The sequence below is a fragment of the Arvicola amphibius genome, chromosome 4 (genome assembly GCF_903992535.2).
Source record: "Arvicola amphibius chromosome 4, mArvAmp1.2, whole genome shotgun sequence".
Taxonomy (NCBI): domain Eukaryota; kingdom Metazoa; phylum Chordata; class Mammalia; order Rodentia; family Cricetidae; genus Arvicola; species Arvicola amphibius.
The window spans coordinates 23,599,676-23,615,936 of record NC_052050.1 but is presented as its reverse complement, the minus strand read 5'-3'; the positions used below and the strand labels follow the sequence as shown (position 1 = coordinate 23,615,936).

Genomic DNA, 16,261 nt, shown 5'->3' with positions numbered 1-16,261 from the left:
GTGCCCCACCCCATTTTTTCTTTCTTTTTTCTTTCCTTTCTCTCTTTCTAGACAAGGTCTCATGTAGTCTAGGCTAGACAGGGATGACCTTGAACTTCTGTCCTGGGGCCTCTACCTCCCAAGTGCTGACATTACAGGCCCGTGCCACCAAATCTGCTCTTATTGATGCTGGGGATTGGGCCTCACATATACTAGGAAAGCACTTTACCACCTAGGCTACAGCCCCAGTCCAGACTGTCATTCATTCTTCTGGAGCTTTGGCCTTCCGACCAAACCCAAGGTGATCACTCATCCAATTTAACCAGCCTGTGATATTCATAATATTTCTCAGCTCAGTGGTGATCAGAGATTTGTTCAAGCACACTGATAGAAGAACCACCTTCACCACCACAGACACAGATGACAGCAGACAGCCCAAGGAGAACGAGGCCTTTAGGAGCTGGAGAGATGGCTCGGCGATGAAAAGGACCTGGGTTGTTTGCAGCACCTACACCAGGTGGCTCACAATTGACTGTAACTCCAGCTCCAAGGGTCTGATGCCTGCATCTGGACTTGCTTGGGATACAGACATATGCATAAGTAAAAATAAATAATTTTTTTTTTTCGAGACAGGGTTTCTCTGTGGCTTTAGAGCCTGTCCTGGAACTAGCTCTTGTAGACCAGGCTGGCCTCGAACTCACAGAGATCCGCCTGCCTCTGCCTCCCGAGTGCTGGGATTAAAGGCGTGCGCCACCACCGCCCGGCAATAAATAATTTTTTTAGGGAGGGCGGTTCAAGACAGGGTTTCTCTGTATAGCTTTGGAGCCTGTCCTGGAACTCGCTTTGTAGACCAAACTGGCCTCGAACTCAGAGATCCATCTGCCTCTGCCTCTGCCTCCTGAGTGCTGGGATTAAAGGTGTGCGCCACCACTGCCCGGCTAAAAACAAATAAGTAAGTCTTAAAGCTTGATGTGGTGGTGTACTTGGGCAGCAGAGACAGAGGGTTCTCTATGAGTTTAAGGCCAGCCTGGTCTATATAGTGAGTAGATAAAGCAATCTTTTAAAAGAACCTAGAATTTGATATTTAACATTGCTGGTGCTTCCAAGAGCATCAGATACAATGTTTTGTTCACATTATGGTGTCATGGAAAGGTGGCAGAAGTCATCATCATGGCTGTGAGATGGCTCAGCAGGTAAATTGCTTGTATCCTGTGGGGAGGGGTATATCAGAGACCGGCCCCAGCCCTGAAACTTCTGACTAGCATTCTTTCCTGGGGTGGCAGGGTCCCACCCCTGGACAAACATCCCAGCACTCATGTAAAGGCAAGAAACATCAGTTCACATCTGGAACCCCAGCACTGTGGTTTCAGGAGCAGAGCAAGTGAATCCCAAGAAGGTTCACTGGCTAGTCTAGTCAAAATGGCAAGCTTCAGGTTTAGTGAGGAACAATTGAGAAAGCTATGTGACATTGACCTCTGACCTCTGCTACAGCATACATGGGTGAGCGCACCTGTACATACTGGTGCACACATATGCACACACTACAAACACATGTACACCCACACACAGCTACCATCAGCCATGCATGGTGGCTCAGTCTGTAATTCCTCCTCTTGGGAGGCTTAGGAAGGAGGGCTGTTATAAATTCTGGGATATCCTGGGCTACGGAATAATGTTTCAAACATTAGGGAAGAGAGAGAGCCAGTGAGATGGCTCAGCATGCAAAGGAGCTTGCCACCGAGCCTGACACCTGAATTGGGTTCATTGGTAGAAGTAGATAACTGCCCCAAGTTGTGCTTTGACTTCCACACGGTCAGTACAGCATGGTTGGATGCCCCCACAGAAAAATGGTGATCTTAAAACTGCAAAACCCTCCTAAAAAAGGGCTGGGCATATAACTCAGCGCTAGAGAACTCACCTGGAATGAATAAGGCCTTAGGTTCAATCTCGTGTGTGTGTGTGTGTGTGTGTGTGTGTGTGTGTGTGTACAGGTATGAGTGTGTGGATATGTGTGTAGGTAGGTACAAATGTATAGGGTGTGTGTGTAGGTAGGTACAAGTGTGTAGACGTGTGTGTAGGTATGAGTGTGTTGGCAGGGGAATCAGGACTAGGTGTATTCTAAAGCCTGAAACAGAAACATAAGAAGTTCAAGGCAACTATGGACCACCTAGGAGACCCGCCCTCCAGAACAAATAACAACCAGGGCTGGAATTCCAACCCAGTATGTTTGATGCTAGAAAATAGATTTGTGGGGCTGGAGAGATGGCTCAGAGGTTATGAGCATTGCCTGCTCTTCCAAAGGTCCTGAGTTCAATTCCCAGCAACCACATGGTGGCTCACAACCATCTGTAATGGGGTCTGGTGCCCTCTTCTGCCTGCAGGCAGACACACAGACAGAATATTGTATACATAATAAATAAATAAATATTAAAAAAAAGAAAATAGATTTGTTTTCTAGTGTTGAGGATTGAACCTAGGACCTTGTGCAAGCTAAGCAAGCACTCTACCATTGAGCTACATTCCTAGCTCTGTTCCCTCACTCATCAAGCTGTGTGGAATAGCAGCAGACACTTTGAATGCTGTCTGAGGAGGAGGCCATCACAGGGGAAAGACACCATGAGGTCTGAGACAGACCTCTGCAAGAAACTGATCCAAAACTTGACACTGGGCTCTCTTGGGATGAGGGGAGGGGAAGGGAGTGAGGACAATGCCCACAAGCTCCCTTCTCTTCATCCATCTCACCTTGGCTTTCTCAAGCTGGGCTAAAGCTTGGCGCTCTGCCTCCTTCCTTAAGGCTTCCCGGTCCTCCTCCAGAGATACATCAGAGTCTGATGGGCGGCTCGTGTAGGACTCTGCTGAGCCCTGAAAGCAGAAGGGGCCAGTTCAGGGCAGGTTCTGGCTCTTGGAAAGCATGGAGGTGCTACCCATCTTAAAGCCCCGAAGCCCCATCAGTCCAGCACAATGCCCTTGTTGACTCAATTGTCCACACCTGGTACATACTATGGAGTACATCTTTTCAAGCACACTTTTTATATTCCTAAATATACACACACATGTCTGCACATTCACGACCAATGCCATGTCATCTGTACAGGTATTGTTATAAAAAAAGAGGTATTGTTAGGGAGAGGGGTCCAGGGATCAAGGTTTGCAGGCCTTTGGAATGAGTGTGACCCCAGGAAAGGTGACAAGAGCAAGCTAGGGGGTTAAGGCAGGTCTAATGACAGCTGTTTGGGGCTTGGGAGGGGGTGGGAACCTGATAGGGCACAGCCCAAGGGAGGAGTGCCAGGAGATGAATCTAGCTCCTGGCTCCTCCTTCCTAGCTCTGCCCCCTGAACGGCTGAGTGAGAAGGCACAGCAGAAGCTCAATGCCACCCTTTCCAGGGACTGTAGTCACCTTCTTAGACTTGAATCCTCACTGTTGCCTGTGGGTGGCCTGTTGGAATGACAGGGCCACCAAAAATATTGCTTAAGGATCAGGAAGCAAGACACGTACTTCCCCTCCCCTCCAGCTGGGAATTTCTGAATAGAGCCACGCAGAGACAACCTCAGGCTCTCCTATGATTTTCAGGGCAGTATAGACAGGAGATGCAAGTGAAGGGCAGAACATGGAATAGCCTTTGCCCCTAGAATGCCAGGGTAAAGTCAGGTTGAGAAAACTGGGTGTGCCAGGAAGCCAGCTTGGACCACAGTCACCACCCCAGAGTGCAAAGGACTCTAGTAGAGACACGTCTATATGTATGAAACACATGGAACCTGTACAGATGACATGGCATTGGTCGTGAATGTGCAGACATGTGTGTGTATATTTAGGAATATAAAGAGTGTGCTTGAAAAGATGTACTCCATAGTATGTACCAGGTGTGGACAATTGAGTCAACAAGGGCAACCCCGAGGTCTATGTCCCCGACAGTGGGAGATAAAGGATGACAGAGAACAGGATGCGGGATTTGTTGTGACTTCTAGGGTGGTGGCAAGTCTGGGAGGGAATATGGGGAAGACTGGGATTACAGGGACATGAGGGATCTCCTGAGGGCAGGAAAGAGTCACCCGGTTTGTCCATTGGTTTGGCACGGAGAGAAGAGGCCAAGACCTACCTCTCCCCAAGCACCCCTGGCCGGCAGTTGGTACTGGCATTACCTTTCTAGGGAAAAACCTGAGAATGGGGATTCACTGGAACAGAGTTGGGTGAGGGATTTGCAAAGAGACACAAAGCCCAGGGAAGGGAAAAGCAAAAGAACCTCCATTCTCCCGTTACACAGTCACCCCAACAAGAATACAGATGGCCAGACAGACAGGGAGACAAGCAGAAGGGGACAGGCAGAGGCGCCCACTGACCCCAACAGACTTGCATATGCACACAGAGAGAGAGAGAGAGAGAGAGAGAGAGAGAGAGAGAGAGAGAGAGAGAGAGAGAGAAAGAGAGAGAGAGAGAGAGAGAGAGAGAAATGGGTGATAGGAAAGTCAGGAAGCAAGAAGATGGGCTAGAGAAAGGCCCTCCACAGCAATTTGAGGGTTTGTTCCCCCACCCACCACCTGCCCCATCCCCAGCTCACCACTACCAGGGTCCGGCTGGGCACCTCCATCCCGGCGCCCTCAGTGCCCGGCCCTGCTGGCCTAGGGGTGGCCCACACAGCCCGTTCCCCCAGGAGCTCAGGTTACAAGGAGAGTTGCTACATGTGCAAACTGCTAGGGTATATTTAGCTCAGAGATGTGGCAAGGACTGCCCCCCACTCCTGCCACCTACCGGGGGTAGGATTTGGGGAGCTAAGAGGAGGAAGAACAGAAGAATGGGAGGCTGTGGGGGTCTGACACCCTTGGCTGGCAAAGGGAAACCGAAGGCTCTTCCTGCCATGAGTAACAATAAAAACACATCATCGTTCTGTCTAGACCTGGCCTTGGCCGCGTTCGGGAGCAGGGGGCGGAAGGAAGGATTACAGAAGGACTTCTCGTCTGTCTGTGTGCTTCAGACACACTCAGACCACCACCCTTCAGTCTCTGGAGCTAGGCCTGGGTTCACATGTGCAAATCCTAGAGACAGAAGAATTCAAAAGAAAGTACTCGCTCCAGTCAGAGGTGATTCTGCCTGCTACCACCTTCTCTAGCTCTCTCGGGGCCCTAGTAGGTCTCACCTCGGGGAGTTCTTTGCCCTCTCATGTTCTGCCTAACACACTGCTTTCCTTGTCTCATCCCAAGACCCTCTTGCCTTTTTTGGGTACCAGGCTTTGTTGAGATGTTCAGTAGTCATAGCAACCACATGCCTCCTCACTGCCTCTCCCCAGTCTAAGATGGCCTGGGGTTGAGGGAAGGAAGGAAAGTGGCAGTTTTCCCAGCTCAGTACGAGGGCCCAGGGAGCTACTGTCAGCACCCACTTCAGCTAGGGCTACAGGCTAGAGCTCTCTAGAGTGAAACACCTCTTCTCCCATATCTTGCTCTCTCTCTCTGCATATTAAGGAGTCATATTTGGACGTGGGGAGCACGTGTTTCTGACCCACACCTAACCAGAGCTCAGCGGCTCAGCTTATTTCCAAGCACCTGCCTCAGCCCCACCCTGTCACAGATTCTGGGGGAGGACATGGAAGCAGACAGCCGGCAGGGGGAGTGGGTGACAGCCCGAAGCAAGCCAGGAGGAGGCAGGCCAGGCTGTCCCTGAATGAGATGACGCAGGCAGGCAGGCAGGCAGCAAGGGCTGGTAGCTGGTGCTGGAGGAGGGGCTGGCGGGGGCGGGGGCTGAGGCAGTGGGTGCAGCTGACAGCACATTCAGGAGAGGTCACGGGGTGTCAGAGTGTTGTGGTTCCGGGCAGGTGACAAAGGTTGCCTGAAGAAAGTCACAGGCCAGCCTGTACCAACCAGCTGCATCTCCCTCCCAAGCCACCATTCCCTGTTACCTGGCGGACGAAGCTGTTGGATGTTGTATCCGAGGATGTACTCCCATCCGATCTTTTGAACCGCCCTTTCCTCTTGCTGTATTTGCCCTGGAGAGGTGAGGAAGGAACAAGAGGGAAATCAGAAAGACTTTTCCCAGTTCATCTCCTCCCAGGGCTGGTGCTACAGCTAACCCCAGCACTCTCTGCTCTGCCCCACCCCTCTCTCAGCTTCTCCTTCTAGAGATGGCCAGCCTGAAAGGAAAGAGGGTCTTTCATTGCACTGACAGTGCCCAGACAACAGCCACCATGAGGAACCGTGCAAGAGCACCCAGGATGCACACACAGGGATCCCCAAATCAAGCCGAACGCTGGGAAGCAGAGGGCCTGCAGAAAGGCAGGTTCATTAGGCAGCAAAGCTAATTAAGATGCTGGGCAGGCTGCAACAGCCTCGGGGGAAGGGAGAGGCTGCCTGCAGTGCTGGGGGGCGGAGGAAGAGAGGGGGATGTCTTCTCCCCTGCATTTGGAGCTGAGGCGGCAGAGTATGCTGTGCCCCCGGAGAGAAGAGGGAAAGCAACCCAGGGCGGCCGGGGCTTGGTTTTTCCCCTGAGCCCCCCTCTTGTGCTTTCTGTTTTCTAGAGTAGGAAGGGTAAAGCACTCACTCAGCTCTCAAGAACCCAAAGCCTCATTCTGGGGAAGGAAAAGAGGGAGGAGGCACACAACCGTGTCTGGAAAGTAAACATCCAACCTGTGGCCTGGTGCCTTGGGAGTAGCATCTTCCCACTCTCCCCGCAGCTTACCGGGCCCTTCTCTCAGCCGCTGTCCTCATAATCAGGTCTTACATTCCTCCCAAGGTGGGATCCATCCTATCCCACCCATGCCCCTCTGCAGGGTGCTAACCCTGCTCCATCAATCTAAAGGCCCCTTTGGCCCCACCCCAAGCTGAAACTAGGACATAGTCCTGCCGGTCGCAGGTAAAATGGCTAATCAGTTGATCTTGCTGGACTCTTAACTGGGGTGGGGGTTCAGCCTCATCTCTCAGATGCAAAGGTATAGGCCAAGGCTTCAATTTCTCTGTTTTCTACAAGAGAGATGCTTCTTTGCTCTCTCGTTCTCCCCCCACCTGTTTTACACACACACACACACACACACACACACGCACACACACGCACACACGCACACACACTTGGCCCTTGCCCAGTACAGAATGGGCAGAAAGCCCAAGAGCCCCTGCTCCCAGCCTCTATCCCAGACTTTCTTTGACCAAAGAACCTAGAGGAGCCTCAACCACACTGCGGGCTCTGGCTCCTGAGACCTAGTAACAAGGAGGCTGGATAGCCAGGCATAGTAACCACCACACTTCCAAAGTAGAGGTAGGAGGATCAGGAGTTCAAGGCCAGCCTGAACTACATAAGACCCTAACATACACACACACACACACTCACACACACACACACTGTACACACAAATAACAGGAGTCTTCCATGATCCTCTTTCCTTCTTCTTTCAGATTGGACATACAGCTAAACTAGCTGTAGGCTCCCTACAGACCTAAGAGGACCCTGACCGGAACCTCAGACTCTTCCTTCACATCACTACCCTACCCGGCTGAGCAAAGGGAGTGGCCTCTGGAGGGACAGGGGACAGCTGAAAGGAAGGCATCAGTCAGCTGCCTCCCAGGCTCCAAGGGGCCTGGGGTGAGGAGGGAGGTATTTTTAGGTCTGGCCTGACCCCCCCACCCCATACACACCCATAACCACATCATGGGGCTCACAGTTGCTCCAGGGTGGCCACAGCAATACAAGAGTTAATGCTATCCTTGGAGAAGGACAAGTCCGAGAGAAATCCACTGGCATGGCCACCACATACCCTGCTGGTCATTCTTTGGGGAGTTTCTATGCCCAGGAATGCCCCTACCTGAGGGTAATCCAGGAGTACAGAAAAAGTGAGAATGCGAGCAGGCAGAGCCCCTCCCCCAGGTAAAACAGCTTCCTCCCCTCCAAAGACAGTGAGCTGGCACCTATCCAACTTTCCAAACTTTGGAGGCTCCCACCCCCTAGGGTGGGGGAGGGGTAAGTCAATGTGGGTGTTGGGGGGAGGGAAACATCCAAGAGAGGGATGGAGACCAGGTGACTAGGGGAGGGCCTCCCAGGGCTGATCCCTTCCTCACCTTCGAAAGCCAGCGGCTGAGCCTTCGAAGGCCTGTTGGCAACGCCCTCTGACCATCGTCTCTGCCGTCTCCCAGTCCTACCCCCACCCCACCCCCACTCGCTAGCACCCCCAAACGTGCTCTGCGTCGCCCCCCTCGCCTTATTCGCTCTTCAGCCTCCCTCCAACTCCTCTTCTCAAGGCCTGGATTTCCCCCACTCCCCATCAGCAACCCCGCTGTCAGCCCGCAGGACCCTGTATCCCAGCAGCAGGGACCTGGACGCGGGGGAGACCTGGAGACAAGGCTGACAGGCATCCCGCCCACCCCCTCTCCTCTCCGCAGGACCGCAGCCCAGCTCGGACCAATAGTCCATCGATCATTAAACCTTGAGAATAGGGGGTCGCACAGACACCCCTCTTTCACCCACGCCGGGCATATAACCCTTTCCTTCCCGGGGCTTCCTGAGCCAACCCCCAGCTCCGCAGGAGCGGTCCCTTTCCCTCGAGCCCGACACCTCCCCTCACCTGTGGGCTAGGGTCGAAGACCTCCATGGGGATCTCCTGGGAAGGTGGGTAAGGGCCCCGGGACATGCCGCCCTTCTGGACCATGGAGAGGATCCTCCCGTCCGGCCGCCCGCCCGGCCCAGCCGGACGCTCTCAGCGCATGGGAGAGGCCGTCCGAGCCGAAAGCAGCGCGGCGTCGCGCAGCCAGCACCGGGTGCAGTCGCCCAGCCGGACCTGGAGCTGCACGCTCGCCGCCTTGCCGCCCTCCCTGCTCGCGCACTAGTCTCTGCGGCCGTCGCCGCCGCCTCCGCCCCTGAAGGCTCAGCATCTCCCCCTCCCGCCCCTCCCTTGCTCCCGCCCCGCGCCGCGGCCCCGCCCCTCGAGCCCCTCCGCGGGTTGCGCGCAGACAATGGCGGAGCGGCGGAGTCCACTTGGTCTCCCGATCCCAGAGGGGCTTGACCGCTGTCCCCCGATTAGCCTAGGATGAGGGCAGCCTGCAGGGGACCGAGGGGAACAGGCCTTGAGGCTGGGGTGGAGATGGGGGGTTTACCAGTAAGTGCCAAGCGCTCAAGCGCAGGTTGGCGGGGCTAGCACTGCCTCCCTTTCTGTCCCAAACTATTGTCCCAACGGGTCTCCCTGACCACTCCTGCTTGGGCCACCGGAACTTCCCGGTCCCTGTGATCCTGGGACCTGGCTTTAACTCCTTTCTTTCCAGTGTGGGGCCCTGGCCGCCATGAAACCAACAGAGTAGACCTCCCTCTCCAGCATGGCTCTAGGGCTGTTGGCTGGGGGGGGACACGCCAATAGGGACCCAGGAGTGCTTCCTTCTCGTCAGTTACTAAGGTCCCCCAGGCCCTTTCAAAAGCCCAGCGGTAAGGCTAGGCAAAGTCCCTGTTGCTTAGAACAGAAAGAAACAGGAGCAAGTGTGAAGATGAGAGAAGGAGAAAGACTATTCAAGATCAGAAGCCATGAATGTTGACCTAGGATTGTCCTTCCTTTATCCTTGACTGGGGAACAAATGTCCCAGGCCTGTGGGGAGGAGTAGGATCCTAGCAACTCAATGCTAACTGGGCTCAGGCTCTTTCTGGTTGTGGGGTGTAGCATGTCTTTAATCCCAGCACTGGGGAGACAAAGGCAGAATTTCTGTGAGTTCGAGGCCAGCCTGGTCTGCACAGCGAGCTCCAGGACAGCAGGGACTACACAGACCCTTCTCAAACAAACAAGCCAGTCTCTGTGCTTCGGATTCCTTTCCTATCAAAGGTGTTGCTGGTACTATGGCGCCTTTGTCTACTGGAGTTATTGGCAAGGTGAGAGAACGAGGAAAAGCCTGGAAGCTGGGTGTGATGTGTGCAGCAGCAGTTCTAGCACTCAGCATGGGGCAGGATGATCAGGGCTGGAGGCTAGCCTCAACCACATACTGAGTTTGAGGCCAGCCTCAGCTACATAGAAAGACCCGGTTACAAAGTATCAATGAATAAACAAAAATGCCCTACAGTGAAAAAGGACGCTGAGGTTCTGGAGGTGCTTGAGGAGCAGTGCAGGGGTCCTCGATGGCAGGAGGACCATTTCCTCCCTTCCCCACCCTGTTCTGTGCTCCGCAGACAGCAGAGAGGCCAAATGAAGCCTTGTCAAGGTCAAGTGCTCCTAAAATAAAGCCAGCTTTCTGTGTTCCGCTTGACTGGGGACCGGGGGCAACAAGGACTCATCCTCACTCTGGATTCTGACAGGTGAACTCTCAAGCTCTGGTCACATCATCTTGTGATAAGGATTGAGCAGTAGTGAGAGACTTTGTATCTTTCCACCAACATCCCCACCCCTGGCAGCGTTCCCACCAGCACACCAAGGACAACAGAGCCTGGCATGGAGGGAAGCAGGGAAGCATGGGCTTCTCAGCGAAGCATGATGGTGGAGGCCCTCAACCCCAGCACTCAGGAGACAGAGGCAGGCGAATCTGAGTTTGAGGCTAGCCTGGTCTACATAGGAAGTTCAGGCCAGGTAAGGGCTACAGACCCTGTCTTAAACAGCAACAGCAGAAGAGGAGGAAGAGAAAGAAAGACATGTGTTCTTGATCTGTTTCTTGAGTTGTAAAGTGAAGTGAGTTGTTTGTTTGTTTTAATTATTTGATTGATTGTTTTGAGTCATGGCTTATTATGAAGCCATGTCTGCCCTGGAACTCCCTCTGTAGACCAAGCTGGCCTTGAACTCTCAGATCTGCCTTGCACCTGCCTCCCAAATGCTGGGATTGAAGGCATTCATCACCACCAAAATGAAGATTTTTAAAAAGTTGTATTTTTGTGAGGCAGTACAAAAATGTTTCCCTACACCCTCTCCATTTTCTTTTAAACTCTCAGCTCATTTAACTGCCTGGAAAATTCAGATGAAAATGATAGGACCAGCTGGGCAATGGTGATGTACATTCTTTTTTTTTTTTAAAATATTTATTTATTTATTATGTATACAATATTCTGTCTGTGTGTATGCCTGCAGGCCAGAAGAGGGCACCAGACCCCATTACAGATGGTTGTGAGCCACCATGTGGTTGCTGGGAATTGAACTCAGGACCTTTGGAAGAGCAGGCAATGCTCTTAACCTCTGAGCTATCTCTCCAGCCCGGTGATGTACATTCTTAATCCCAGAATTTAGGAGGTAGAGGCAGGTGGATTTCTGTGAGTCTGAGGCTAGCCTAGTCTACAGAGCTAGCTCTTGCACAGCTAGGACTGTTACACAGAGAAACTCTGTCTCAACAAAACAAAACAAAAAAACAAAAACAAAAACCAAGGAGAAAAAAAAGAAACTTTTTTTTCCTTCGAGATAGAGTATCTCTGTAACAGTCCTAGCTGTCCTGGAACTAGCTCTTGTAGACCAGGCTGGCCTCAAACTCACAGAGATCCGCCTTCCTCTGCCTCCCTAGTGCTGGGATTAAAAGTGTGTGCCACCATTGCCCAGCTCCTGATCTCGGACTTTTTTAAAAGGGGGTTTACTTTTGTGTGTTTGTGTGCATGCATGCCAGCATGGCTGATATCTATGGGTGCATGAGGCGGTAGAAGACAGCAACAGATCCCAAGAACTGGAGTAGCAGGCAGCTGTGAACCACCAGATACGGGTGCTGGAAAAGCAACTAGAGAGTTGTCTGCGGAGCAGCAAGTACTCAGTCCTGTGCTATCTCAGCTCTTTTTTTTTTTTTTTTTTTTTTTTTTTTTTTTTAGACAGGGTCTCATTCTGCAGCCCAGACTGCCTGGAATCCTTCACCTTGGCTATCTTGCTACCTCGATCTCATCTCCCGACTGCTAGAATTAAGGGAGGGAGTCAGCTTCTCTGCTCCAGACCGTCATGTTTTAACTCTTGACCCCCAGAACATTCTCCTTGGATTATCGCTCAGGGGTATCCAAAGCCGTTGGGTTTTTTTTTTTTTTTTTAAACAATTCATCTACTCAGCCAACGTAGTTCTTCTATGTGCTTGCTACAGTGAGCCAAAAATTGGTTTCGCTTGCTTGTGCTAATGCCTTCCTTGTAAAAGTAGATGCACATGATTTTCACAAGTGGATGACAGAAATTAGGATTCGGTTCAGTCTACAATGGAGGAGGTCTCTGGGGATTAGGGATTTGCAGTGGTACTGAGATACATTTTTTGGTGATTTAGGCTGCATACCAGTTTCTTCCTCTAAGAGAGTGAACGCGAGGTTACCTTTTCTCGCTTTCTGCTTTCATTATCCTCTAACGCTTCGTTCGCTAATTTTCTCCCAGCTAGAACAGCAGCCTTCACTGATGACAGGGCCTCTGCGAAGACTAGGCCATTCGGGCCAAACCCTCCTCACTCCGCCTGCGCGATTTAGTGCGACTTCCGGCCACCCAAATACCCACGTGATCAAATACCCTCACTGCGCATGTCTGCTTAGAGGTTGGACTGAACCATTTTGCCAGACGGAAAGGGTACACCGTCTATGTTTTAAAGTTTAAAACCGATTCTCGACCTTAAGCATCTATGATCACAAGTTTTTAGGAAGGATTTAAGTGTTCATGAGAAGGAATAAGATGAGAGAGCGGAGTGGAAATACAGATGAGCATGGGGTCGGGCTTGGGCTCTCCCCTTCTCAGATAATGGGAGGAGCCCGCGACCAGCAAGCTCTTTCCTTTCGCTGCTGCGTCCGCAGCCATGAGGTGAGCGCGAGCGGCTCTCGGTTCTGGGCCGATGGGTCCGGCGGGGTTTGGCGGGGATCAGGACCTCGACCCCGGATGGCAAAGAGGAGAGGGAGGCGGGTGTGGTGCGGCCGCCCCGGGAGCGAGGGGAGGGCGCGAGCACGCGCGGCCTGGGCCTGGGGAGGGTGGGGTGCGGGACGCCGGGGCCTGGAGAGAATCTCCCAGAGGCGCTGCTCTCCGCCCGGCTCGCATCGCGGGCGACCGCGCGGGTAGAGCGGCGGCATTTGGGCCGCTTGTGGCTCCCTGGCGTGCCAGGTGCTTAGCGGACCTCGGCCATGTGACGTGGGACAAGTCTTGGGTAAGCCCAGGCCTCCGTCTGCCGAGGGTGAGCCTCCAGGGAGGCTTCCAATCCGACGGATGTAACAAACTGGAAGGACGGCTGGACGGCGTTTGTTACTACGACAAAGAATCCAGCAAGCGCCTGTCCTCCTGGGTAAACAGGCTACGTCACAGTCATGATCCATTGGTGTCTGTCTGATCCTAAACACCAAATCCTAACCACATCTAAATACCTGGACGGGCTCAAGTCTCCTTTTAGATCCTTAGTTCGGACTTAAGTTTCCTTATGTCTGCATGCACTGCCCACAGCCTTAGCAACGATCTTGATTTGGAAATGGTGATGGAACACGAAGGGATGGCAAGAATCATGGGACTAGAAAGTGTATTTCTAATAATTACATCTAATAGTAACGATGTGTAGATATTAATGCGTATTCTTTTAAAACAATATTCAGACTTTGGAGGGAAGATTTTGCTTGGAGTGTTTGTCGTTGTCCAGAAGTGGCTTCCAGGGCCTAATACTGCTTTCTGTGTTCCCCAGTATGCTCAGGCTACAGAAGAGGCTTGCCTCTAGCGTCCTGCGCTGTGGTAAAAAGAAGGTCTGGTTGGACCCCAACGAGACCAATGAAATCGCCAATGCCAACTCCCGTAAGTATAATCCTTCACCCTCACCTCCTACCTGCGTCAGGTAAAGGACATCACAAATGTCTTGGCTTATGGACCTAAGAAGGCTCACATTCTATGGGAGCTGTAAAATGGGGTAAAAAGTGCAGGTCCTTTATTTGCCTGAGTCTAGGATGGAGGTTTAAGATTTATCTATTGTGTATACGGTGTTCTGTCTGCATGTGTGCCTTGGCACCAGATCTTATTACAGACGGCTGTGAGCCACCATGTGGTTACTGGGAATTGAGCTCAGACCCTCTGAAAGAGCAGTCAGTGCTCTTAACCTCTGAGCCATCTCTGCAGCATGCTGAATGAAAGAAGAGAGATCTGAGGACTAGAAGGGTGTTGGATGAGGCTTCAGGGCATAAGCAGAGGCTTGTTGGTATATTTTCCTGACAGGTGACTACAAGTCATCCTGTGTTGCGCCCACATTTCAGGTATACTAAGTATGCTGTGAAATATTTAAAAACTAGAAATGCTTTTTTAAAACAAGTAAACTAGGAATTCATCTCCTTTTGAGAATATGGGTCAAGGATATAAGCAGTATCTCTATTTAGTTTGTGGCTAGGCCTTTGTAACTAAACAGCTGAATTAATGCTTTCCCAGGTCAGCAGATCCGGAAGCTGATCAAAGATGGGCTGATCATCCGGAAGCCAGTGACTGTCCATTCCAGGGCTCGATGCCGGAAAAATACTTTGGCTCGACGGAAGGGCAGGCATATGGGCATAGGTGAGAACAATCTTCCCTTTCTCCTGCCTCTTAAATAATAGGTTCAGACAGAGATCTACTTCAATGGTAGAGCAGTCACCTGGGTTCAGTTCCAGTCATTGTCAAAAGACTGTTGAAGTAGGCACTAACTCTGGTGATCTTTTTCTCGAGCCTTTATTTTGCTGCTTTGTATCTTCTTTTGCATGGATACAAGTTGGAATTAGCACTGGGTTGTGTTTATTCTTGGGAGAAAAATGTTAATGTTAAGTCTATTATGCTGGGGTTTATACTGGGTATTTTTAAACTGGGGGGTTGGTGGAGAAATTGGGAATGTTTACTGCTCATGCAGAAGATGGGAGGTTTGGTTCCCAACACTCATGTCAGGTGACTCGCAGACACCTGGACATGGTGTACGCATGCCCTACATGGTTTTGAGAAACCGCTTTCTAGGGCTGTTAATTTAGAGAGATGAGTTGGGGTCACACTGCATCCAAAGCCATGCTAATTTTGGGGTTTTTGGTTGTGTGTTTTTGTGAGGTTTTAGTTTTGGTGATAGGCTTTCTCTGCAGCTTTGGAGCCTGTCCTGGAACTCACTCTTGTAGACCAGGCTAGCCTTGAACTCACAAAGATCCACCTGCCTCTGCCTCCCGAGTGCTGGGATTAAAAGTGTGTGCCACCACTGCCTGACTGTCATTACTTTTTGTCCTGTCATAACAGCATGTTTATAGAATAAGAGGACAATACTTTCCATGTTTGTACTAAATCAAGCAGGTAGATCCAGCCAGCTTTGATGCTTCTCCCCAGAGGAGAAATTGAGTTAAACATTTGGAAGTAATATTGCATAAAATAAAAGGTTAAATGGGGTGAACTTGGCTGTCTCTAGTAACTGACTTAACAGTGAGCTTGAAACTATTACATAGAGTCCGGTCCATAACTTTCAACAGGAAAGCGGAAGGGCACTGCCAATGCCCGGATGCCCGAGAAGGTGACCTGGATGAGAAGGATGCGGATCCTGCGCCGCCTGCTCAGGAGATACCGCGAATCCAAGAAGATTGACCGCCACATGTAAGCCACTTTGTTGGTTTTGTCTTTTCGTAGATCTCTGTCTCGGTGACTTTGGGTTATCTAATTCTAGTAGGGTTGCTTTCTTGGTTTCCCCTGTACTATCAGAATAGCCCAAGAACTGATTTACTAGGCAGGTTCCATGTCAGAGCTGCCCAAGGTTTGGTTTGGGAATACTAGTCCCTGTAGTGATGGGAAAGAGACTGAACAGGCTCAGTGACTTGGAGAGAAGCAGCCCACAGTTGCCATCTCTGGTCCAATTGCTAACCAGAGCTGTTTCTTGACCATACAGGTATCACAGCCTTTACCTGAAGGTCAAAGGGAATGTCTTCAAAAACAAGCGGATTCTCATGGAGCACATCCACAAGCTGAAGGCAGACAAGGCCCGCAAGAAGCTCCTGGCGTAAGTTTCTTTTAGTTACCTTTGTTGTAACAGTACTACTGAGGGATCTGGTGCTTCTTGGTGTTGCATCTGTTAGGAGTACAGCTGTTGGCCTGCATGTTCCCATGTCACATGCCCATCGGCATTGGGCTGGCGGGACGGCAGCTGCTGTTCCTTGGGGTGATGGAGCTCTGAGAGTGTAGAGTCTGGGGTGTGCATCTGCCTCCCTAGCTGTTACCCTGTCCCTGGACTGATAATCTTTTTCCTTTGTACTAGTGACCAGGCTGAGGCTCGCAGGTCTAAGACCAAGGAAGCAAGAAAGCGCCGGGAGGAGCGCCTCCAGGCCAAGAAGGAGGAGATCATCAAGACTCTGTCTAAGGAGGAAGAGACAAAGAAATAGAGCTTCCCTCGAGTCTGTACATAGTGGGTTGCCTGTGGCCTCAGGTGGATCAGTCATTAAAATAAAACAAGCCTT

At 51.4% G+C, this 16,261-nt stretch overlaps 2 protein-coding genes across 2 annotated transcripts in view; one reads left to right on the top strand and one right to left on the bottom strand.

The window, feature by feature from the left end:
- Cacnb1 (calcium voltage-gated channel auxiliary subunit beta 1) overlaps positions 1 to 12,650 on the bottom strand; it is a 25,388-nt gene extending 12,738 nt beyond the window's left edge. Inside the window, exons 1-4 of the mRNA XM_038325355.1 lie at positions 12,551 to 12,650; positions 12,181 to 12,302; positions 5,868 to 5,954; positions 2,722 to 2,841 (exon numbers count right to left, since the gene is read on the bottom strand). Of these exons, the coding sequence (XP_038181283.1) occupies positions 2,722 to 2,841; positions 5,868 to 5,954; positions 12,181 to 12,302; positions 12,551 to 12,650 (429 nt within the window). The remainder of the gene's footprint in view (positions 1 to 2,721; positions 2,842 to 5,867; positions 5,955 to 12,180; positions 12,303 to 12,550) is intronic.
- On the top strand, positions 12,601 to 16,261 carry Rpl19 (ribosomal protein L19). The gene is made up of 6 exons (XM_038326374.2): positions 12,601 to 12,653; positions 13,513 to 13,619; positions 14,241 to 14,363; positions 15,287 to 15,407; positions 15,697 to 15,807; positions 16,063 to 16,261. The coding sequence occupies exons 1-6, from the start codon at positions 12,649 to 12,651 to the stop codon at positions 16,184 to 16,186; spliced, it is 591 nt and encodes a 196-aa protein (XP_038182302.1). The 5' UTR covers positions 12,601 to 12,648; the 3' UTR covers positions 16,187 to 16,261.